General features: G+C 42.4%; 1 protein-coding gene across 5 annotated transcripts in view; it reads right to left on the minus strand.

The window, feature by feature from the left end:
* Positions 1–24,970, minus strand: part of NOL4 (nucleolar protein 4) — a 217,871-nt gene that overhangs the window by 21,189 nt on the left and 171,712 nt on the right. For all 5 annotated transcript variants that reach the window (XM_075213479.1, XM_075213477.1, XM_075213476.1 and 2 more), the window contains one exon: positions 24,763–24,876. In XM_075213479.1, coding sequence (XP_075069580.1) covers positions 24,763–24,876 — 114 coding nt within the window. The remainder of the gene's footprint in view (positions 1–24,762; positions 24,877–24,970) is intronic.

The following is a 24,970-nucleotide window of genomic DNA, read 5'->3' on the forward strand; positions in this document are numbered from 1 at the left end:
CAACTACAAGAATATGGGTTGTAGAATGTCACTTAAAATTCACTTTTTACATTGCCATCTAGACTTTCCCTGATGACCTGGGTAGTGTAAGGGACGAACAAGGGGAATGTTTTCACCAAGACATTCTGACAATGGAGCATCGCTACCACGGATGCTGGGAGCCTGCAATGATGGGGGATTATTGATGGTTCCTATTTAGAGAGACCAATGAGACACTGTATAAATGGATAACGACAACATTCTATTTCTCTAAAGCAAAGTGACTTTACATTTTATCTTTTATTATCAATTACATTACAGCTAATTTTGATTGTTATGAGTTTCTGGAGTTTAGTTTCTGCAATTTTTAAGCCTTTCTGTAGGTTTATTAGTATTTTATAAGTGAATACTATGAGATTATTTTAGTTCTATAGAGATTAATTGAAAATTTCACTTATTTAACTTTTTTTAGATATAGCTTTTACTACTTTTGTTATTTGTGTGTACCTAATAAATGTGACGTTATAGAGATAATCTGATTTTTCCACTGAATTCAGCATCCCTAAATTAGGTGAAAACACATATTCACATGCCAGATGCAGAGAATATTTTAAGATTTAGTGTTACAGTGTTATTTTTTACATTCTATCCCAGAGCTTCCCAGCACCATTAATGTGTTCCCCCCTCATGAACAGATATTCTGAATTCTTTAGTTAAGTGGCTGTTTAATTTGTTAACACTCTGTCACTCAAATAAAGACTTCAAAATCTCTATTGATCTGGTGCTTGAAGCTCTGGAGACATGAAATCACATACACAAAAATGCAGGATCATTTGGAATCTACCTGAAAACTCCAAAAAGGTATCTAAATGTCAGCCTATTCTATAATTAGCCTGTTTGACTAGCAATGTAAAACTCCATAGCTGTACCTTTTACCAATGCCTGGATTTTTTTAAACATTGCTGGTGAATTTATCTTCTTTTAAATTTATGGCAACTCTCAAAAAACGCTACTTCATTGATTAGCAAGTTGGTATAAATAATTCATGTTTTTTTCAATGATTTATAGAGATTTTGAATAGTTTGAAACAGGTTGAATAAACGACCTGTAGTCAAACTCCTTACTACCTGTCATTTAAATCAAATGTTACTGCTGAAAATGTTTTGTGCCATTGATCTCTGTCCATGAAGATGTAATACAGAGAGATATCACCAAGCTTTGCTTACTTACAAGTGTTTACTTCTACCAACATAAAAGCTTTGAAAATCAGACTTTTATAAAGTGCAATTCAAGTGTTACTGTAAACAGAGAGCAAGCTTTATGCCTTAAATCTTTTATTCAAGTGTATTTTGCCAACTGTAACAAGCTCCTACTCATGTCTAGCAAATAAACAGACCCTCCCATATAATTTGTATTGATTTCAGCCTCAACTAACCAGCAATTATGCGGTACTACTTCTACCAGAGATACAACAGTGCAGTACACTGCAAGACACCAGTTTTGATCAGCCAATGAGGGAAATTAGTAACAAGGTGATCACTACCAACAGGCATAGCCCAGAGGGGGAACCAGGGTTCAGAAGATAGCGACGCCAATAAGAGGGGTCTAGAACCCACTTCATCTTGAGGTCCCATAAGAAAGGGGCAGAGACAGAGAGGGCTCACCACCATCAGGGGTTCCTCAGAGAAAGGGCACCAGTTTATGGGTAGGTACTCCGCACCATTTGGTAACAGCTCCTGGCAGAAGAGAGGTGTGTGCATGGCAGGAGAGTTATGGGGGAGGAAGGTACATGTTCCAGGGAAATGCGAGTTCTCACATGTAGAACACTGTATGTGGGACATGTTCTACAAGCCATGTAGAGCCCTGAAAGTGGAGGGAAATTACCTTTAGTGAGGAGAGTGCAGTGTAAAGCAGTGTGGCTGCAGTAGGAGAGTCCATGGATATTGAGATGGATGTAAGAGGAGCAGCCTGAAGCGCTGCCCAGAGCTGTCAGTGCAGCAGCAGGAAGTGGAGGAGGAGAGCCACCATGAAAAGTGACTCCATATCCTCATGAAGGGAGAGGGGCGCCGTGGCTACATGTAATGGTATGAAAGCCACCTATGTAACATTGCTGTTACCGTTGTGATATGTGTTGGCTGGAGGGTGTTGGCAGTCAAATTACCTATTTTTATTGCAACCATTAAGCTTGTCCTGCAGGAAGAGAAGTGTAAATAAAAGGATCTTTTTCATCATGAGATGGTCTGGAGCCCTCAATATTTTTGTGACTTTGTACCGTCTCCACCCCACACAGCTCGTGCTAAGCACCAGTGTATTCTGGGGCCCTCTGGCTGCGGATGCCACACCCAAGAGAAGAGCACCCAAGGACTTACCACACTACATCTTGGCACCCCAAGTAAGTGGTCATCACAGCACCAGTAGGTTTTCATACTCATCTAAAGCCAAAAAGCCAAAATAGTTTTCCTGGGTGCTGAAAGTAGTGGGAAGAATTTCTGAAAATCAAAGTTAGACAACCTACAGCCCTCTACATGTTGTGGAAGTACAAGTCATCAAAGATGAAAGGCCACATTTCCTGCCGACTCAGTAAATGATCACAGATGATAACAGGAAAATAACTGGAGAGTCATGTTTAAGGCTACGAGACCAATCATGTAAACCTAAACACATATGAAATACACATGCTGCATGGCTGCATTGCATTTCGATTAGCTATATCTGCACGCCTACCAGTATGTATGTGATTGCGGCGTAATACATTTCATATTTCCAGATTTTTACGGCCAATTTGGGAATTGTAATCTTGCTTGTTTTATATTGTCTGAAATTCTCCTTACTTCTAATATCGAGTTATGTAAATAAATGTATGTAATGCCTTTGTGCAGTCTTATTGGCTATGGCCAGTATAAAAACAATTGATGGTACGATATTTCTGAGAAGCATTTCCTATCAGCAGAACAACAAATGCTATTATTTACAGTAACTCTCATTTCACTCTACAAATAGAAATACTCTCTGACCAGAATGTCGTCTGACAAGCTGTAAAATTTCCCATCACACATTTTTCATGTTACTGTAATGTACAAGATTATCATGAGGGTTGCCACATATAACTTAGGTTAATAACATTATGTCATGAGTCTAGAGAGGTCTACTGTGCAGCTAGAGGCCACACAAATACCAGCTGGCCAGCATTGCGCTATAATATGAGATATTTAGTACAGTCAGTGCTTTTCTTACACCATTCCAGAATCTTTTCTTGTATAATTTTTACGATCAGAGTCGGACAAAAGAGGTGGAGTGTGCAGAGGGAGCACATGCCCTGGACCCCCCTCTTTCAAGGGGCCATTGAAACCCAGGGTGAGAGCCCCTGTTTGGCGCCCTAGGGTCACCTGGTGGGTGAACCTCTGGCCCTGCATCTGCATCAGACAGCTCCAAATTCCATCACACTAGCTATGCAAGCGACGCATCTATCACGTCATGCAGTGAGGACCACAAATTAGAAAACTCAACACATGAGGATGAATGTAGCTTTCTTCCTGTCAGCTTTATAACTGCCCTTTATTGTAATTTTGTAACTTCCGGTCAGTATGGGTACATTTTTTATAGAACAAAATGTACAAATATACCAGTGAAGATATATTTTATTTATGCACATTGGTAATGTTCTTGTATCTTCTGCTAATATTTTTCCACATGTACCGTGGACACATTAGGGTGACACAATACCTTGTTGGATGTGTCACAAGTACTAAGGTGAAAGCCGTATCTTGTCCAGACAACCGCTTTTCCAGTAAGTACTGATATTGCCCTCCAAATGGAGCGCAGCATGAGTAATCCGCTATCTGCGAATCTACTATCTATTCCCCGTGCAGCTTATCAAGTCATTTGCTGACTTGCTTAGTGGGCAACAGATCCATAGCTGGTGGTTTTGTACCAGTGCTGTGCTCACTTTAAGTTCCATTTGGAATGTAATACAGACATTGTATTAAATTGTATGAATAAACCTGACTGGACTGTGCAAAATTATATTATTAAAAATTGAGCTTTTCTAGATGTGCTCTTCTAGTAGTTAAAGATGTGAAGGGGAAATAATAAGAACAGTATTTCAGATGAAATTGACAAGTGAAGATCTATTGTAGTTCTAGAAAAATATTTTTCTCATAACACTGAATATATTAAGTACAATATTTTAACACTGGGATGTCATTAAAAAAATAAACATGTGGCAGGTGTGTCAATAACATGAAACAGTTGTAATCTATTATCCAAAGTCAACTTGTGTTATGGATATGGCAGAAAATAATGATTATGTTTGGGGTATTGAATGGTACAAAGAATTTACAAAATTATTGTGAAAGCCTTTTTTAAAATAAACATTGAAATAGTTTGCAAAGCATCTTAGGCTGAACATCATCCTATTTTGTGATTGGAGGATTTAAAGATGACCCAAACCAATCCCAGAGGTGGGACACATGAGACCTCAGAGTGACGTAATGATGGAAGTACAGATGTTTAAGTAGTCGGACCACGTTCTGGGGATTGTGTGGGACTAGCGTCCAAGTCTAGCCCAAGCTCAAGCCCATTGTGAAAAGTCCTGACCCTGTCTGGTAGTCAAGAGAGAGCTGCAGTTTCAATTAGAGATGAGCGCACTCGGATTTCCTGAATCCGAGCCCACCCGAACGTTGCCGATCTGAGTCGGATCCGAGACAGATCCGGGTATTGGCGCCAAATGAAAACTTGAAAGCGAGGCTCCGATTCATAATCCCGTTGTCGGATCTCGCGATACTCGGAACCTATAAATTCCCCGATAGTTGCCGCCATCTTCACTCGGGCATTGATCAGGGTAGAGGGGGGGTGTGTTAGGTGGTCCTCTGTTCTGGTAGATCTCGTGCTGTGCTGTTTAGTTCTGTGCTGTTTAGTTCTGTGCTGTGCTGTGCTGTGTTCTGTTCTGCAGTATCAGTCCAGTGGTGCTGTGTGCTGTGCTCTGTTAATTTTGAGTTCAGTGGTGCTGCTGGGTCCTGTGCTGTGTCCTGTTCAGTCCAGTCGTGCTGTGTACTGTGGTCTGTGCATCTAAGGGCATAGTTATTTCCCCAATATTCCCAAGTGTTTAAAAAATTAAAAAAAAGTTAATAAAAAAAATATACAAAAAACGAATTAATTTTTTTTTTAATTACAACAAAATTTGATCAAACCAATCCTGCAGTATAAGCCCATTGGTACTGCAATATTACCAAGTTCACACATTCAGCAGTAAAAGTCCAGTGGTACTGCTGCAATATTACAAAGTTCACACATTCTGCAGTATCAGTCCAGTGGTGCTGTGTGCTGTGCTCTGTCAATTTTGAGTTCAGTGGTGCTGCTGGGTCCTGTGTGCTGTGTCCTGTTCAGTCCAGTGGTCATGTGCCCTGTGCTCTGTGCTAAGGGCATAGTTATTTCCCCAATATTCCCAAGTGTTTAAAAAATTAAAAAATTAAAAAAAAGTTAATAAAAAAAATATACAAAACACCACCAAATAGACATGTCAGACAGTCCATATTGTTACTGGCAGGAAAAAAGACAGTTTGGAAGCCCCTGTACAAACTGGCTCTATTTTACCTGAGTTGTCCCCCCTCCAGTGTGTATTCGGAAAGAGTTTTTAGTGCAGCGGGGAACCTGGTCAGTGAGCGGAGAAGGAGGTTGCTTCCTCACAACGTTGAAAAAATGATGTTTATAAAAATGAATAATCAATTCCTCAATGAAGTACAGCACTGCCCTCCAGATAGTACAGAGGGACCTGTGGTTGTGGAGTCCAGCGGGGACGAATTGGTAATGTGTGAGGAGGAGGAAGTACCCACTGTAGGGGGAGAGGAATCAGAGGTTGAGGATGAGGACGACATCTTTCCTCAATAGAGCCTGTTTAGTTTGTACAGGGAGAGATGAATTGTTTTTTTGGTGTGGGGGCCCAAACAAACCAATCATTTCAGCCACAGTTGTTTGGTAGGCCCTGTCGCTGAAATGATTGGTTTGTTAAAGTGTGCATGTCCTATTTCAACAACATAAGGGTGGGTGGGAGGGACCAAGGACAATTCCATCTTGCAACTATTTTTTGGGCATTATGTGACCATTCAACAGTTGTTTGCCATGTTCAAAAAGTAAAAGAAAATGTCAACAAATTCAAAAAATTTAATCAAAAGTTAAATGCCCTGTCATTATTTAAAACAAGAGGGTTTGACGTGCTAGAATTAGTGTAGTGTTAATATGTTATAAACACTACACTTGGAACTTGGAGGAGGTATTGTGGCCCCGGTAACAAATTTAGTACCGGGGCCACCCCACTACACAGTCCAGATTTTTTTTTGGGGAAATTCAGAGCCGTGGAGGGTTTTTTATTAATTATATTGTGGGGACCACTCCTCTACGCAGTCCAGATACATTTATTGGTGCGAATCATACAAATTCAGGGTTTTTAAATTATATTGTGGTGACCCACTTCTCCACGCAGTCCAGACACATTTATTGGTGCGAATCATACAAGTTCAGGGTTTTTAAATTATATTGTGGTGACCCACTCCTCTACGCAGTCCAGATACATTTATTGGTGCAAATCATACAAGTTCAGGGTTTTTAAATTATATTGTGGTGACCCACTCCTCTACGCAGTCCAGGTACATTTTTTGGTGCGATTAAGACCAGTTGATGGTTTTCTTATTATATTGTGGGGACCACTCCACTACGCAGTCCAGAAAGATACCTTGTTGCAACATTTTGGACTAATAACTATATTGTGAGGTGTTCAGAATACACTGTAAATTAGTGGAAATGCTTGTTATTGAATGTTATTGAGGTTAATAATAGCGTAGGAGTGAAAATAAGCCCAAAAACTTGATTTTTGAACTTTTTATGCTTTTTTTAAAAAATATCCGAATCCAAAACCTTAAATCCGAACCAAAACCTTTCGGCAGGTGTTTTGCGAAACAAATCCGAACCCAAAACATCGCGAAAATCCGAATCCAAAACACGAGACACCAAAAGTCGCCGGTGCACATCCCTAGTTTCGAAATACATGAAGCAGAGTTCAAGTGGGAGACTAGTAAGAGCCATGCAGAGCTCTGACTACATGCGGAGGCCGATACACCAAGCCAGAGACTGCCAAGTCAACTTGTTGATTAAGATTGTGAAGCAAGGAAGACCAAGCATAATACAGGTAACTGAACGCTGCTATCCCCAGGTCTATAGAACAAGGGAGAAAATCACTGTCCACTGTTTATTTACAACTACTAAGTTGCTGTACAGACAATTGGTCTTGAACTACAGTGAAGAATAAGGGCCTTCTGGGCCTAACCTGTGAAGTATTTGGACATTACTTACCTCAAAATATAAAACCATGTCATTATATTGATCTCTCCTTCTCCCACACATTTTCCCTATTTGACTACTTTGGGGTGCTTGTGCTACATGATATTGTGACCCATGAAAACTGATGCGTGTTTGTGTTTTGCCCGAATCTCATATAGCATAATACTTGTTTAATATGTAGGCTGAGGGCATTTACTATTCCCAGATGCAATCTCTCAGACTCTAAAGTCTATCCACAGCATTATTTTATGATAAACATCCTGCTAAAGAGTGAAATGTAAGCTATTCCGAAGCTTTTCTCTTGAGTCTCCGATGTGTTACGATAAATCACATATAACTGCAATTTATTTTGAACAGCAACATAGTCGATTGTGCTGCAGATGAAATTGTAATTGGTTGGTATAAATTAAGCAACATATAAAAGTAACATACTGCAAAGTAAATATAAAACAACTAATAAATGAGATTATTATACATATTATAAATCATGTAGCATTGGAAAACTCGGCTTCTGTAGACATGTAATTCTGGACTCTGGAATCTGTGCCACAGTACAAAACTTTTTGGGGCTGGGCTTTGCCAGCTGGAAGAAAAACAGGTGCACATTCTAGTCTTTTAAAGTGAGGGAAGAAATATATAATAGCACTGCACCCCAAGGTGGTGATAGCATGAAACAAAACTAAATCACACAAGATTTGGGTAGTGCAATGAGCCAAAGAAAAATTGAACAACTAAAATACCATAGAAAACTTTATATATATATATATATATATATATATATATATATATATATATATATATATATATATATATATTGTGGCAAGAGCCCGCTACTGGTGAAGCACACGCGTACAACTTCTTCCTTTTTATGGTTCTTTATTGTCAGGATGGTAATAATTGTTTGACACTGTATATTTGCACAGCAATTCTGGAGACCCTAAACGCTTACTATACATAGTCCAGCTCTCTGTCCAGATCAGCCAGCTAGTCCAGCGTTGATCTCCCTGAACAATAAAACAAGCAGGGTTTTATACCGACACTCCTCCCACAGGCCTAGCTTGATGGACAGGTGACACACCCACCTTCTCTTTAAAAAAGGACACGCCCATCCCTGGCTCTGTTTAGACTTTCAGATACACCCTGTCTGTTTGCTGAGAGGAAGCAGCTTTTTAAATCTTGTAAGTAAACCAACTTTTACTACACATATGTTTTTACCTGGTTTAATCTCCACCTAGGTACATAACTGTGCCAATGTTTTACTCTACTTCCCTGCTTTCTCAGCATATTGCCAGCTAAATGCATCCTTTTTTCAATAAAATCAGCATGAAACTGCAAATTAAGGAAAAAGATAAATTCTTACATTATTCTTATAGCCTGCCACAGTGATTTAAGCTAAAAAAAAAGCAGACTTTTTTCCATGAGATGCTTAAACAAATAAACAGATAAGAAAAGGAATCCTGCTCTCAATCAATAGGTAAGCAGGAGTTATATGAGGTCAAGTGTCACAAACTGCATAATGGCCCAACCAGGTTGCAGTTGGAAAATAGGTACTTAGGTATATGATCCAGTCACACAGCAATGTTGATTTCGGGACACAAGGTTATTTGAGTATGGAAAGAGAATAAATGTAAGTTTTGAGTGACCTGTGTAAGGGAGTGGTAATATAGCCTGGTTAGGGGTGTTCAGAAGATGCTTCAGGAATTTGAAAATCTTGTCCAAGGAGGTGACTTTTAGGGAACACTTGAAGGTTTAGGGGCTAGGGGAATGTCTTGTTGAAAGCAGGAGGGGATTCCATAAAATCAGTGCAGCCTGTAAAAAGTCCTGTAACTATAAATAGGAGCAGAAAATGAATGAGGGTAAGATGTACAGGTCTTGGCAGAGTGGAAGGTTCCTGTTAAAATAATAATAATATGAGACAAGTGAAAAAATGTACATTGTATATTGCTGATCATGGCTTTGTATGTTAGAAGCAGTATTTTATATTGGATTCTCCAGGATAACTTTAGTGCTTGTAAGAGATTTACAGGTAGGTGTTATGCTTGGATTAGGGTCTGGGCTAGGTATGGGGTTACATATTGGGATAGATTAATATTTGGGACTTGGGCTAATGTTACAGCTATGAAAGGATGCTACAATTACGACTAACAGGCTCGTCATATTTTTTGAAAGTTTTCCTTTTTTGACATTGTGGAGGTCTTAGGAATGCCATTGTCAAATTGCTTGAAAGTGGAGACTTTTCTTGAAAACAAGATGTTTCTTGTCTTTCTAGGACAAACGTGTATAGAAATAATGAAAAAGCTCTATCAGTTCCTGTTCATTACTAGGTAATCACTGCAAAACATGAAAATAAAGTGGGAATTCGCTGGATCTAATAAGTGCATAACACACCTTTTGTTTCTTACTCATCTGAGCTACAAGGCATTTGAGTGTAGCATGGTGTAAAGGACCCTTTGTGTTCATATGTCTTAACATGCTTTTCTTAAGGCAAACTTAACTTGATCTGGTGAGTGCGCCCTCTTCATCTTCCTCTTGTTAGATTGTAGGTGATTTCTAGTGCCCAGTATACAGTATTTCCCAACTGAGTGATTTGTTTCTATCCCTACCGATCATAGATATCCACATACCAACCAGAAAGTACCTTTCCCATATGCCACGCACTTTCCACTTCTACATTTCCCCTGCCTTCACTGGCAAATTCCTTTTTCCCCGCTTAACTACAACAGCACTGCTTTTTGAATGTCTGCTCCTTGTATAACAATGGCGGGTGCCCATTGGGCTAAGATTCCCCAACTGGCAGACTCGGGATATGGCCTAGGTCCTAGGAGAAGGAGTTTAAATCTCCAACACTCTAATTAGGGGGCATAATACAGTTCTCTCTACTTACAGGCTAGGTTGACGATCTCATAGTTTAGACATCAACCATCCTTCACAAAACCAGGCAAGGGAGGAGCAACCCTTAACTTTCATCATTATTATTAATTACCAATACAGCAACACTGGGCGGAGAATATTTGTCACTCACATCAGTCCCTGCCCCATTGGAACTTACTGTCTCAATTCCCAAACACACACAAAGATAGACACACACAGATTAGGGTTAATTTTGTCAGCAGCCAATTAACTTACAATTATTTTTTATGAGTGTAAGAAGAAATCAGAGCACCTGGAGGAAAACCATGCAAACAAGGGGAGAACATACAAACTCCACACAGATCAGGCCCTGGTCGGGAATGAAACTCGTGACCCCAGCACCCACTTTGAAAAAAAGACTATGATAGAACTCTTTCCTCTGTAGAACTAGACAAAGCTCTAGCACTCCATTTTATTAGACTGCCCAGGCTTCACCCCTTTAGATTAATAGTTCCCAATTGTAAAGCGCTACGGAATCTGCTGGCGCTATATAAATAAATGATAATGATAGTTCTTTTTAATAGTCTTACCCAATAGTGGTATGAGACTTTTATCTGGCATAAGTATCTGGAACTATATAAAACTTCATTAAAATGGGGAAATACATAGGTTGTTAAAGGGGCAGGTTAAAAGCAGTTACACTTAGCAGATGTTACTCTGTCCTTTAGGCAGGGAAACCCTCATACATACAGTGTACAGAATATATCAGACTATTGATCTAAAAATATTTGTACATAACGTAGTTGAGAATTAACTAAATTACTGGTGTCTTTCTTGAATGTCAGACCACTTTTTCTATCCAAGAAATCATTTAGAAGTTTCTCACTGATCAATGTCATATTTCTGTGAAAAGCCATCTCATATTCCCAGGTCACTGATATAGATCCACAAATAGACCACCATCTTTGTCTCATGATATGCTACAATTGAGTTTTTAAAAAAATGACTCCCAAAAATATTGCTATATGACGTGATTTGCATAATTGTGTCAATTTGCATCATCATGACCCGGCACCATGTTGAATGATGACACAAATTGCAATACTATGCAGCAGGGTGAGGGCCAAGATGATGTAGATTGCGTAATTAATACCCCCACACTTGCCCCATTGAACCCCTTTGCGGGATCTCAAGTATTGTATAAACATCACACAAAATAAGATACAAGCAAAGACAGCAAAGTGGATATTGTAGCGCTGATTAAGTTAGTATATAAAATACCAATTCATGTCTTTATTTCATAAGTATGAATAGATGCTTCTTACATGAAGTTTACAAATAAGTGTTTTCATTTATACATTAGGGTTCCATTCCACTTTGGAGACATTAACATTCCTAGTTGCCATGGTGATAGAAAAAAAGAAAGATCTCTGGTGATTAGAGCCTGTCCCCCCTTCTGTGCTCCCCCCATCCTCTGACCACTGGAAGCTGTATAAAAGTAACAGCCGGGTCTCTAGTGTATATTCCAGAAACCTGGTTCCTGGTAAGTACGGCTCATATGCACAGTGTTATAACTTGCTGTGTGCTTACTGTCCAGGGCCATGTGTTAGAATACATATAGCCAGTGTTTCCTCTATTATTCTGCTCTGAACACACTAACAGCACAGTGTGCTATAATGCAGTGACTGTAACATGTAATTGCCAGGAACGGAAGATGCACCGGAGGTGGGCATACAACAATGCTAGCCTGGCAAAGTAACTGTGATGAAGCACAGGCTGATATTGTATTTTTACTGGGCTCCGAGGCTGGCAAAGTGTAATGGAGGCCTAGGCATGCATCACCACACCATTAACCAGTTTTCCCTGAATTACATATTGTTTGTTATAAAATTGTTGTCTCCCAGTTTTTGGCCTTGGCTCCTCACTCTTGAAAAAATGTGTTGAAGGCAGCCTTAGATCCTTGAAATCTTACAGTAATTTTTAATATAGTTAAAGGATATTGGTGTGAGAGAATTACTAGCCAGTGACATCAGGCAGATGATGCACACATATATTCAGCACAAACAAGCTCCCTTCCATCAGCGCACCCCAGGATTGGTGACAGCGATTCTGTACAGATTCTCTGTCAGCCAATCACTGTCCAGGACGGTGAGCCAATCATGGGTAACCTCTGGCCATTTGAGTTTGGCACCACAGTGAACCGTGATTGGCTTGCTGTTAAGCCCTGTGCACTGCACTGGTCTGATCAGAGCAGTACAGGAAGTCGAGAGAAGACAACATGAGGAGCAGTCTGATCAAGAACAGAAGAAAAAGGCACAAGAAAGAAGATAAAAGCCGGAGCTTAAAGAAGACAGAGCCTCTCCAAGCAAGCGCCACACTGAACAGGAGAAAGGCTCCACTGGATGGGGAAATTGGAACAAAATAAAATAAAACGTTGGTGAGAAGGTCTGTTTCCTGCGCGGAGCAGGTAAGTATGGTTGCCAGACTGTCTTCCAGTCTCTGGCACATTTATCGGGCATAAAGCCTGTGTACAGATTGTGGACACAAGGCCTGTGGTGCAGTTAGGCAGGTATAATGCCCAGGGTGCTGAGGTGTATTTCCCTAGGGCCCCTAGTATTTATTTTGGGCACAGTTAATTATCAGGCTTAAAAGCCTGTGGGGTACATTTTGTTTGAAGACACTTCTAGGACACAGTTATTCAGCATTAGCCTGGGGCCACATGTAATTCAGGCAGTAGGCCTGTGGAGACAAACTTTGGCACTAGCCCTGACAGCAGTAGGAGGTTCTCCACTGTGATTGAGACTGTTCCCCTACCCCATTTTAAAAAAAAGAAAAGCAGCATGGAGGGCGCAGTGTGATCATAAGGAGGCACAGCAAGGTGATGAAGGGGCAGAGTAATGTGTGTGTGATGGCACAGCGGGCTTGTGGCAATGTAATGTCTGTGTGGTAGGTGGTGGCTAAATAATGGGTGCTATTTTGTTTGTAGGATGAAGGTGGGGCAATTTAATTTTATAGTGGGGCCTACTACTTGGCTAACCTGTGGCACTCTAGGTGTTGTGAAACTACAAGTCCCAGCATGCTGGGGCTTGTAGTTTCACAACACCTGGAGTGCCACAGGTTAGCCAAGCCTGGTCTAGTGGGACAATCCCGATTTTTGGTGACTCTTCTACCCAATCTAAGGGGCAGGTTAAGACTGTGTACTCTTTATATACACACTTCATTCTTTATATACTACACTATGGTGCTAGCTGTCCTTCGTGGGCTGACCACTCCCCCTCTAGTGTCTGGTCTCGCCTCTATGATGGCTGGCCACAGCCCCCCCCCCGGTGGGCCCCTAGCATTGCAGTTCCCCGGTGCGCCCTTCATGCCCCAGTCCGACACTGTGTGTGTGTGTGTGTGTGTGTGGTTATCTTCCATCAGCACTAATGCTGATGGAATTTGTAAGCCAGTAGAGGTTGTGTCCAATTTTGTGTGTGATCCCCTCATCAAGCCACAACATGTGTGGCCTGCTTAAGAGAGAGTGTATTTAACATCCTAGCAGGCAGGAACATGCCTTTTCAAAAGGCAAGTTTTTTTTGTTTTCTTTTTTAAATCCACCAAGATAGAGATATCCTTTAAATATATTTGTAGCATATCATGTATTGTGTTATAGTGCAGTATGAGTAAGCTAGACCCTCCTTGTTTTTCCCATGCTTACACAGCAGCAAAAGAAGGGGGCAATAGGTTAAATATATTGCCTTCTGCCCAGTTATTTTCCTGCTGTCACTATGGTGATGAATGCTGTATTTCATTTTGCAGAGAGGTTCCTCTACTGTACTGCAAGATTTTACAGAAATTAATCTACAAATAAATCTATCTATATATGCTCCAGCTACACATATGTACCAAATGGAATTTAAGTACAACCTTTGCACTGAAGCACGGCAAGCAAAAATTCACTTTGCCCTAGTTAGACAACGAAAGCAAGTGTCTGATTCTTTGGTTTAGTGCAAATGTTGAACCTAAATGCCATGTTAGTATATAAGTCTTGCTGTATATAATATATGCTATGTATACATTTTCCAGAAGAACTAAAACCGGTGAATGACCTTCTCTCTTCCTGCACTTCTACAGCCCTTGAAAGAAGAACTCCACCCAAACCTATAGGCAGAGTTCAATAAAGTTATTGTAGATTATAACTACTAAGTTGCTAATTGTTATTTAAAATTTTAATTCACTTTTGCAGTTTGCAGTTAAAAGACATTAACTTATTCAATTTCACTTCTGCCTCTTTGAGCTTAAATGACTAAGCTTTAGAGTATTTATGCAAGGGTCAACCAAAAGTAACATTCTGAACAGCACAGTGTTATAAACATCTGAAGAATACATATGTATTAAAACATACAGCGTCTTGTTAGAAAAGAGTATTAGTAAGGATGTTGACCCGATTTTTCCAGGAAAGCAACAATTTTAGAAAAAGAAGTAAGACTGAGAAGAGTAAGGAGGGGGGGGGGGGGCGCGTGGCAGACCGCCCAAGAGTAAGAGAGAGAAAAGAGTGTAGTAGAAGAAAAAGAAAGAGAAAAGATGGGAAGGGAAGAAAGGATCCAGATGGAGTGATGCTGTAGAATCACATGAAAAAAGGGGTTTGAAAGTATGAGGTCCACGGCGCCCAAACCTTAGTGAATGAATTAGAGGTATTACGGATTATGCGTGTCATGTATTCCATTTGATAAACGTACCAAATCCTGCCAATAATCATTTGTAGGGTTGGAGCATTGGGCTGCTTCCAGTCCGTAGCAATTTGGCATAGGGCAGCAGAGATTATGTGGCGAAACATTTTCATTTGATGTTTGGTGGCCGATGGAATCCCGAGAGGGAGAAGGAAAAACCTGTGAGAAATGTCAAGCTGCAGTAGCTGTGAGGCAAGGTCCCTAAGAAAGGACCCTTCTGCGCCACAACCTCTCCAACATGTGCTAGATGAATCTGGGAAGATTTTTTGTAGTTTGGTTGGAAGCAAATACCAACGACAAAGTTTATAAGCATTTTCTTTCAATTTAACACAAATTGAACTGGAGGCTGTGTTAGTCCTAATTTCCTCCCAGTCTTCATTGTCTAGTGTTTCCCCCAGGTCTCTCTCCCAAGCCCTCTCGTGAGAATCTCGGTCGTTAGAATCAGGGACTTTAAGTTCCCAGTATAGTAAAGAAATTAGACCTTTGGTAGAAGATCGCCCGAGCGAAAGCGCTTCGAAAAAGGTCAACGGTCTACGACCTAGAGTTCATTTGTTGGTAGAATGAAAATTTCTTAATTGCAGGTATTGGAAAAAATATGTGTTTGGAGTATTAAGTTTTGTTCTTAAATCATCAAATGAAGGAAATGAAGTGTCTTTGGTGATAACGATGAGGTAGCGTATGTCTTTTAGCTTTAGAGTATTTTAAATGTTTTTTTTATCTAAATAATGAACATTAGTGTGTTTGAGTTTAAAGTTACAATTCTCTGCATGTAAAAGTGTAAAACAAAACTGTACAATGTAGCCACTTAAGCTCAAGCAAGTTCGAACATGGTCAAACCTATTACCCTTGTCATATATAGCTGCAATTTCTTAGCTTATCTAAAAGTTTCAAAAATTATTGTGAATTGTTTACACCTTAGAACCAATCCAAGAACCACTTTTATACAATTTTGAGCAACTCTTTCCAGGAATTACCTCTTCATGTGAGTATGAAGCTTGCTCCACTCTGCACTTGGAGCACACTTCATTGTACAAGATCCATATGACCTAACAGCTGCTGCACTAATCCCAGCCTCACCAGAAGCCTGGTCTCCCTATCCACTGTACACTACAGAGCTGGCACCAGCAATCCCCCACCCTGTATTTGCATACCCAGCTGCTGCAGCAGCACTTCATGCGTTGGTATCTACCATCTGAAGCCACCCAGCAACAATGGAAGTCTCGCCAATTCTGCTAAACGCTCTTTAGTTGTTGTTTTTTTTTCTTGAACACGCTAGTGTTCATTTATCCACCACTGTGGAGAAATGTGAGACCCTAGATAAGTATAAGTTTGTATTAAAGCCTAATTATCAAGCCCAGAGGTAGTGGAAACAGGGTGAAGAGGGGACCTGGCCCCACTAGCACATGCAGCACTTAGAAATAGGGATGTGCACCGGCCACTTTTCGGGTTTTGGGTTCTGATGGGTTTTGCCAAAACACCCCCCTCAAGGTTTTGGGTTTTGGGTTCTGATTTTTTTTTTAAAAAGCATAAAAACTGCTAAAATCCTGTTTTTTTTTGTTTGTTTTCACTCCTACGCTATCATTAACCTCAATAACATTCATTTTGACTCATTACCAGTTGATTCTGAACACCTCACACCTCCCAATATTGTTTTTAGGCCAAAAGGTTGCACCGAGGTAGCTGGATGACTAAGCTAAGCGACACAAGTGGGCGGCACAAACATGTGGCCCATCTAGGAGTGGCACTGCAGTGGCAGACAGTATGGCAGTTTGAAAAACTAGGCCCCAAAGAGCACATAATGCCAAAAAAAAGGTGCAAGATGGAATTGTCCTTGGGCCCTCCCACCCACCCTTATGTTGGTGAAATAGGACATGCGCACTTTAACAAACCAATCATTTCAGCCAGAGGGCCTACAAAACTGTGGCTGAAATGATTGGTTCGTTTGGACCCCCCACAAAACGAGCTGGCAATGAGAAAAAAGAGGTGCAAGATGGAATTGTCCTTGGGCCCTCCCACCCACCCTTATGTTGCGGAAAAAGGACATGCACACTTTAACAAACCAATCATTTCAGCGACAGGGCCTACAAAACCACTGTGGCTGAAATGATTGGTTTGTTTGGGCCCCCACACAAAAAAAGCAATTCATCTCTCCCTGTACAAAGTAAACTGGCTCTACTGAGGCAAGATGTCGTCCTCATCCTCATCCTCTGATTCCTCACCCCCTTCAGTGTGTACTTCCTCATCCTCACACATTATCAATTCGTCCCCGTTGGACTCCACAATCACAGGTCCCTCTGTAGTCTCTGGAGGCCATTGCTGGTCTTGATTGAAGAATTGATCATTCATTTTTATGAACATCATCTTCTCAACATTTTGCGGAAGCAACCTCCTTCGCCGCTCACTCACCAGGTTCCCCGCTGCACTAAAAACTCTTTCGGAGTACACACTGGAGGGGGGACAACTCAGGTAAAATAGAGCCAGTTTGTACAGGGGCTTCCAAACTGCCTTTTTTTCCTGCCAGTAAAAGTAAGGACTGTCTAACATGTCTACTTGGATGGTGTCAGCAAAGTAATCCTCCACCCTTTTTTCAATGGTGACAGCATCCAATGCAGCAACAGTAGACATGTCAGCAATGGTGTGCAGGTCCTTCAGTCTGGACCAGATGTTCTCTACACCCCCGCCAGCGGGTCGTTTATGAAATCTCAGCTGTTTCCTCGCAGCCACAGGTGTGGAAGAAAATGAAGGAGGAGCTGTTGGCATATCACGGTCCTTTTCAGAGGACAATTTCCTGACCAGCAGGTCTTTGCATCGCTGTAGACTTGTGTCCGCCGGAAACAGAGACACAACATACGCTTTAAACCAAGGATTGAGCACGGTGGCCAGAATGTATTCCTCTGACTTTAAAAGAGTGACCACCCTCGGATCCTGGCAAAGCGTACGAAGGGCTTCATCCACAAGAGCTACATGCTTTGTGGAATCGCAATGGTTTACCAGCTCCTCCCTCACTTTCTCCAGCTGGTTCTTCAACAGCCTGATCAGGGGAATCACCTGACTCAAGCTGGCAGTGTCTGAACTGATTTCTCATGTGGCAAGTTCAAACGGCTGGAGAACCTTGCACAACACGGAAATCAGTCTCCACTGCGCTTGACTCAGGCGCATCCCCACTCCTTTGCCTATGTCGTAGGTGGCTGTGTAGGCTTGAATGGCCTTTTTGCTGCTCCTCCATCCTCTGCAGCATATAGAGGGTGGAGTTCCAGCGCGTCACAACCTCTTGTTTGAGGTGATGGCAGGGCAGGTTCAGGCTTTTCTGATGTTGCTCGAGTCTTCGGTAGGCAGTGGCAGAATGCCGAAGTGTCCAGCAATTTTACGGGCCACCGCAAGCATATCCTGCACACCCCTGTAACTCTTCAGGTAATGCTGCACCACTAAATTTTTTGTGTGGGCAAAACATGGCACGTGCTGGAAACTGCCCATATGTAATGCCCGCACAATGTTACTGGCGTTGTCCGACACCACAAATCCCCAGGAGAGTGTAAGTGGGGTAAGCCACTGCGAAATGATTTCCCTCAGTTTCTCTAAGAGGTTGTCAGCGTTGTGCCTCTTACTGAAACCAGTGATACACAACGTTGCCTGCCTTGGAACGGGCAGGCGTTTGGGAGATGCTGCTATTGCTGTTGCTGCGGAAGGCGATACATCTACCCAGTGGGCTGTCACAGTCATATAGCCCTTAGTTTGCCCTGAACCACTTGTCCACATGTCCGTGGTTAAGTGGACAGTGGGTAGAACCGCATTTTTCAGAGCACTGAGGACACTTTTTCGTACTTCTCTGTACATCCCGGGTATCGCCTGCCTAGTGAAGTGGAATCTAGACGGGATTTGGTACCGGGGACACAATACCTCCATCAACCTTCTAAATCCCACTCCACTGATGGCAGACACCAGACGCACGTCTAACACCAACATAGCTGTCAAGGATGCAGTTATTTGCTTTGCTATAGGATGACGCTGTCAAACTTCGTGCTCAGGGCAAACGACTGTTGTACGGTCAATCGTTTAGTGAAAGACGTAGCGGTCTTACGACTTCCCCTCTGGGAAGATGACTGACTCCCAGCAGCAACAGCAGCAGCGTTAGTAGTAGGCGTACCGCTGCAGGATCCTCCGGAAGAATCCCGGATTGAAGAGGACTCAGTCATGCCGGTGATATGGCCTGCAGGACTATCTCTGATCGAGATCGGGGAGGAAATTGACGAAGAGGGTGTTGCTGGTGTGGATACAACAGGACCAAGGGATTTAGGTGTCCCTGGACTGCTGACGGTCCTAGCCACAGTTCCTGAACTAAACACTGAATTATGAAGGGTCTTCAGGTGACGTAGAAGGGAGGATGTCCCTAGGTGGCCAAGATCCTTACCCCTGCTTATTGCAGCTTTACATAAACTACATATGGCAATACAATTGTTGTCCGGATTGGGATAGAAATAATTCCAGACCGAAGAGGTGGATTTTTTGGTCTTCTGCCCAGGCATGACGATGGGCTTTTTCATCCCATGGACAACAACTGTTTCCCCCCCTGGTGCCTCATTTAAGATAACCACATCAGCATCCTCCTCGTCAAGTTCCTCCTAATCGCCAGCTACATTAATATCCTCCTCCCGGTGTACAACATTGACACCTTCATTATCCAAATCTGTAACTGGACTGTGGGTGATCCTTCCAGCATATGCAGAGGGCGTGCTGCAAATGGTGGAAGGAGCCACCTCTTCCCGTACAGTGATGGGAAGGTCAGGCTTCGCAACCACCAACACCCTTGGACTCGTCTTGGGGATTTGTGATGACATCTCTTTAGAAGGCAGAGTTGTTTGCTGTGTTGTTGATGACAGCTTAACTCTCAAATTTTTTAGAGGGGGGGGGAGGAGGAGGGCTTAGATCCTTGGGTGAAGCTGAACCACTAGTCATGAACACGGGCCCGTGTCGTAAATGGCATATTGGCAAGTTTACGTTTCTACTCAGATGACTTCAATTTCTTTTTTTTGATCATTTTAGTGACCTGTGGCTTTTTTGGATTTTACATGCCCTCTACTATGAAATTGGGCATTGGCCTTGGCAGACGACGTTGATGGCATTTCATTGTCTATGTCATGACTAGTGACAGAAGCTTCAGCATTAGGAGGAAGTGGTTCTTGATCTTTCCCTACTTTATCCTCCAAATTTTGGTTCTCCATTATATGCAGCACCCCTAAACCACACACACTCATCAAAGCCTTTAAAAATTATATGCGGCACAGGACAGTAGCACTGGACTGGAGTTATACAGCAGTACCAATGGATTTATATACTGCAGGAACAGTGAACGTAGTTATATTGCAGTACCAATGGACTTGTATACTGCAGGAACAGTGAACGTAGTTATATTGCAGTACCACTGGACTTGTATACTGCAGGAACAGTGAACGTAGTTATATTGCAGTACCACTGGACTTATATACTGCAGGAACAGTGAACATAGTTATATTGCAGTACCACTGGACTTATATACTGCAGGAACAGTGAACGTAGTTGTATTGCAGTAGCACTGGACTTATATACTGCAGGAACAGTGAACGTAGTTATATTGCAGTACCAATGGACTTGTATACTGCAGGAACAGTGAACGTAGTTATATTGCAGTAACAAATGGACTTGTATACTGCAGGAACAGTGAACGTAGTTATATTGCAGTACCAATGGACTTACCAGGACAGAGCACAAGATAAAGCACCACTGGACTCAGCAGGACAGAGCACAGGACACAGCACCACTGGACTCAGCAGGACAGAGCACAGGACACAGCACCACTGAACTCAGCAGGACAGAGCACAGAACACAGCACCACTGGACTCAGCAGGACACAGCACAGGACAGCACCACGAGAAAGAGCAGGACAGAGGATACCTAACACACCCTCCCTCTTCCCTGATCAATGCCCGAGTGAAGATGGCGGCGGCAAGCGGGGAATATAAAGAATCCGGATCTTGCGAGATCTGATGGCGGGATTAGGACATCAAATCCTCGTTTTCATTGTGGCCATCGGCGGGAATACCCGAACAGTGCTCGCATCGGGCTCGGATCCGCACTGCACCGCACATTGCGATAATCCGAGCCCGCTCATCCCTGCTTAGAAAGCATGAGAACACCCCACCACCACTGAAAGCAGTATTAAACTAATGCATGATCCAAGAGGATTCCTAGTGAGAGATAAGGAAATCAGACCTGGGCTGAAAAACCTCCTGCCAATATGTCGCAAAAAAGTGTATAACAGAAGTGGCTCAAAAAGTCTACTGCATCTGCGCTACTTTTAAATGCTGGCTCATGTAGCGGCTCTTTTAAGAGCTATTCTAAGCAATAATCTCCACTACTAAAGATCCTGCTCTGCTCCTGTGAGCTGCCTATACCTGCTGTATTCTTGTGCCCTACAGATAAGAGCTAACAATGTAATCCATTCCCGGCTGTCCTACGTTGTGCCCAGCATCTTGAGTCAATGCTCTGAGCGTGGTCCTGAGCCAAAGTAAGCAGTCAAGAGGATCTAGTCAGAGTAACCAGCAAAGAGGTGCTGCAGCAGTTAAAAAAAACAAAACAATCCAGCGAATGTGTCACTTGCCGCTTGACCAAACCAGCCATTCACTGGCTCACCAGTAAGTTGGCCAGTAATAGTACGTTGCTAACGTTAGGCAAAACAATAAACAGTCTGTAATCCCCCATACTGTCTGCAGCCCCTACGCAACAGCCATTCAACAATTTGAAAATCTTTCAGGGCTAGATTTACTAAACTGCAGGTTTGAAAAAATGGAGATTTTGCCTATAGCAACCAATCAGATTCTAGTTATCATTTATTATTCCATTCTACAAGATGACAGCTAGAATCTGATTGGTTGCTATAGGCAACATCTCCACTTTTTCAAACCCGCAGTTTAGTAAATATACCCCTCAGTCTCTTTGAACATCTTCTAATATAAACTTGTATAGAAATAACTATTCCAATAAAATTGTTTTACATACGAGGTTTCAGGAAAGTAAGTCCCATGCTGTTTGACAAGTACAATTCTAATTGCGATATGTATTATTTAGATAGCAAGCCTGGACTGGTGAGTCATTGTACTTACCCATTTATACAGATATAATTCTAGGGTTTGTGAAAAGAATGGCATTCAGAATGTGAGTCATCTTTCCGGCTATGAAGTCATCTCCAAGTACATTTTATCAGAAAAAGTTTAGAGAGAATATTGAACTTTAACATAAGTGAATCCACAGCACACACTGATCATAGTTAGTTTTGGTCTATTTTTTTTTTATATTCCTGTTATATGACTGACTCTGTCATTTTTATATCAAGATGTGTAATACCTGGCTTATCAATACTCGTTTCATCCTCATAGGCCACAAGTCAAGGATGCACTATTTTATGCTTTGCATCTGTCATCTTTCTTTTTAAATGTTCAGGCCTATAAAAGATGGAACTTCTTTATGATCAAATTTCCAACATTTCCTCTGACACCAGCCCATTGTGTGACCATTCCACGTTATAGCTAGGCACACCTGTAATGTGTGCAACTCAACCTGAACCCTAAACTACATCCATTTTGGAAGTCTAATGAGAGTACCCAGGAGATGAAAACAAGTGGTCCTGATGAAAATAAACTGTGCTTCTGATGTTGTGAAATGCCCGTTTAAACCATCTAATCATTCATAACAATATACCACAATTTGGTTCACATTGTATGATCTTATTTGTAATAAAGTTACAACTGCAGTTACGACCGTTTAAATGAATTGCTATCTGAGGCAGATTTCATCTGTTCTACTGTTTTCGGGGTCTATACGGCTAGCACAACCCAGAGCCGTAACTAGGGTGGTGCGGGCGGTGCCGTCGCCCCGAGCGCAAGCCCGAGGGGGCGCAGCAGCCGCCCGCTACCTTCCCCTCTGTGGCTCAAAGTAAAAAAAAAATATCTAAAAAAAATAAAATAAAATAAAAAAATATTGCCCCCCCCCCCCCGCGACTCATGCAGGGGGGGTGCCGCGAGTCGGGGGAGGGGGGGTCGGTTACCGCGAGTCGGGGGAGGGGGGGTCGGGTGCCGCGAGTCGGGGGAGGGGCTAGTGTGGTGGCTGGTCAAAGAATGATCACACTGTCTGTCAGACAGTGTGTATAAAGTTATTTGTCAGGACCCGCCCCCTCCCCTTCCAGGATGCTGTGCTCCGCTCCACCCCCCCCTCTGAAAAGAAAGTGAGGAGCGGCCATTGCTGAGCAGAGAGAGTGAGTCCCCTGCATCTACTGCTGACTGCTATGCTGACCATCCAGGAGGGAAGAAAAATAGGTAAGTAAATGTTATATTGTAATTAAAATATATATTTAAAAAAAAAAAATAGGAAATAGGGTGCTCCATCCAGGAGCAAAAACTGAGGGAGTGTAGTGGGGAAGCAAAATCTATGGGGGCAGGGGACATGAAAATGTATAATGATTATTTTTTGGTATTGTATTTTTTGGTATTTTGCATTTATGTATTCTCCCCTGTCCCTCTCATCTACCCCATCTGTGCCACCTTCTCCCCAGTCCCTCTCATCTACCCCCTTGTGCCACCTTCTCCCCAGTCCCTCTCATCTACCCCCCTGTCCCACCTTCTCCACAGTCCCTCTCATCTACCCCCCTGTGCCACCTTCTCCCCAGTCCTTCTCATCTACCCCCCTGTCCCACCTTCTCAGTTCCTCTCATCTACCCCCCTATCCCACCTTCTCCACAGTCCCTCTCATCTACCCCCCTGTGCCACCTTCTCCCCAGTTCCTCTCATCTACTCCCCTCCCATGTGCCACCTTGTCCCCAGGCTCTCTCATCTACTACCCCCTCTGTGCCACCTTGTCCCCAGGCTCTCTCATCTACTACCCCCTCTGTGCCACCTTGTCCCCAGGCCCTTTCATCTACTACCCCCTCTGTGCCACCTTGTCCCCAGGCTCTCTCATCTACTACCCCCTCTGTGCCACCTTGTCCCCAGGCTCTCTCATCTACTACCCCCTCTGTGCCACCTTCTCCCCTGTCCCTCTCATCTACCCCCTTGCACCATCTTCTCCCCTATTCCTCTTACTTGTCATCCTGCAGCCCACTTCCAGCACTGGGTTTATATGTATTTAAAAATCCAAATTTATATAGTGTATGTCGTGTAAAGTACAGGAAATAGAAAATTTGTCATTTTCATATTCATAATCTATGATTTCTATTTTCCTCCACATAGTGTCTATTGCAAAAAATACAGGTGTAGCCAAGGGCTCTTATATTTCTTCCCTATAGTGAGAGAAATTTGTATAGGTTACACCTGTATTTTTGAGGCTACCAACTACACAGCAATACAAAAGAATTCATTCAGTAAAGTGCTAGCCACACCCCCACATTAGGTTGGCCACACCCACTTGGCAAATGTCACTCCCACTTAGATGGGGGGCGCCGGTGCCCTGTCTCGCCCAGGGCACTAAAATGTCTAGTTACGGCACTGGCACAACCTACAGAGGCAGTTTTCAAACTGTAGGGGCTATGAATGGTACCTGATGAATTAAAACTCTTCTACAGTTTCCCCCACTGGTGGAAGTGGAAATTTAGAAGTGGCGGTATGAAAATTTATAAGTGGTCAAAGTGGAAATTTGGAAATTTAGAAGTGGCGGTTTGCAAAATATAATGGGAATATAAGTGAATGTAATTTGATCGTTTTACAGGCAGTAGGAGAAGAAGCAGTAGGGCATACCACCGTATCACCCCACTTTGACCACTGGTTGCCCCTATAAGTAGCCGCTGTCCTAGGACCTGAGACTCTAGTAAACTGTACGTACACTTGACACCATTTTCAAAACAATGATAAAGTACGGGCAAGAACATTACCTGTTGTCTGTCTAGTCTCATCCTCTTAGCGGCATTCCTGCTTTCACTCTCACAGGCTGAGGCCAAGATACTTTCTGCTACGGCGGAGGTGAGGTGTGAAGGGATAGGTCGTGACTGAAAAAGAAGACATTTTATGTGTATATTAGGATTAATCATTGTGGGCTTTTCAAACAATGTTAATTGAATTATGGAGACGTGATTGCATTTA

This window comes from Mixophyes fleayi, chromosome 5, assembly GCF_038048845.1.
Source record: "Mixophyes fleayi isolate aMixFle1 chromosome 5, aMixFle1.hap1, whole genome shotgun sequence".
In the NCBI taxonomy this organism is placed as follows: Eukaryota; Metazoa; Chordata; class Amphibia; order Anura; family Limnodynastidae; genus Mixophyes; species Mixophyes fleayi.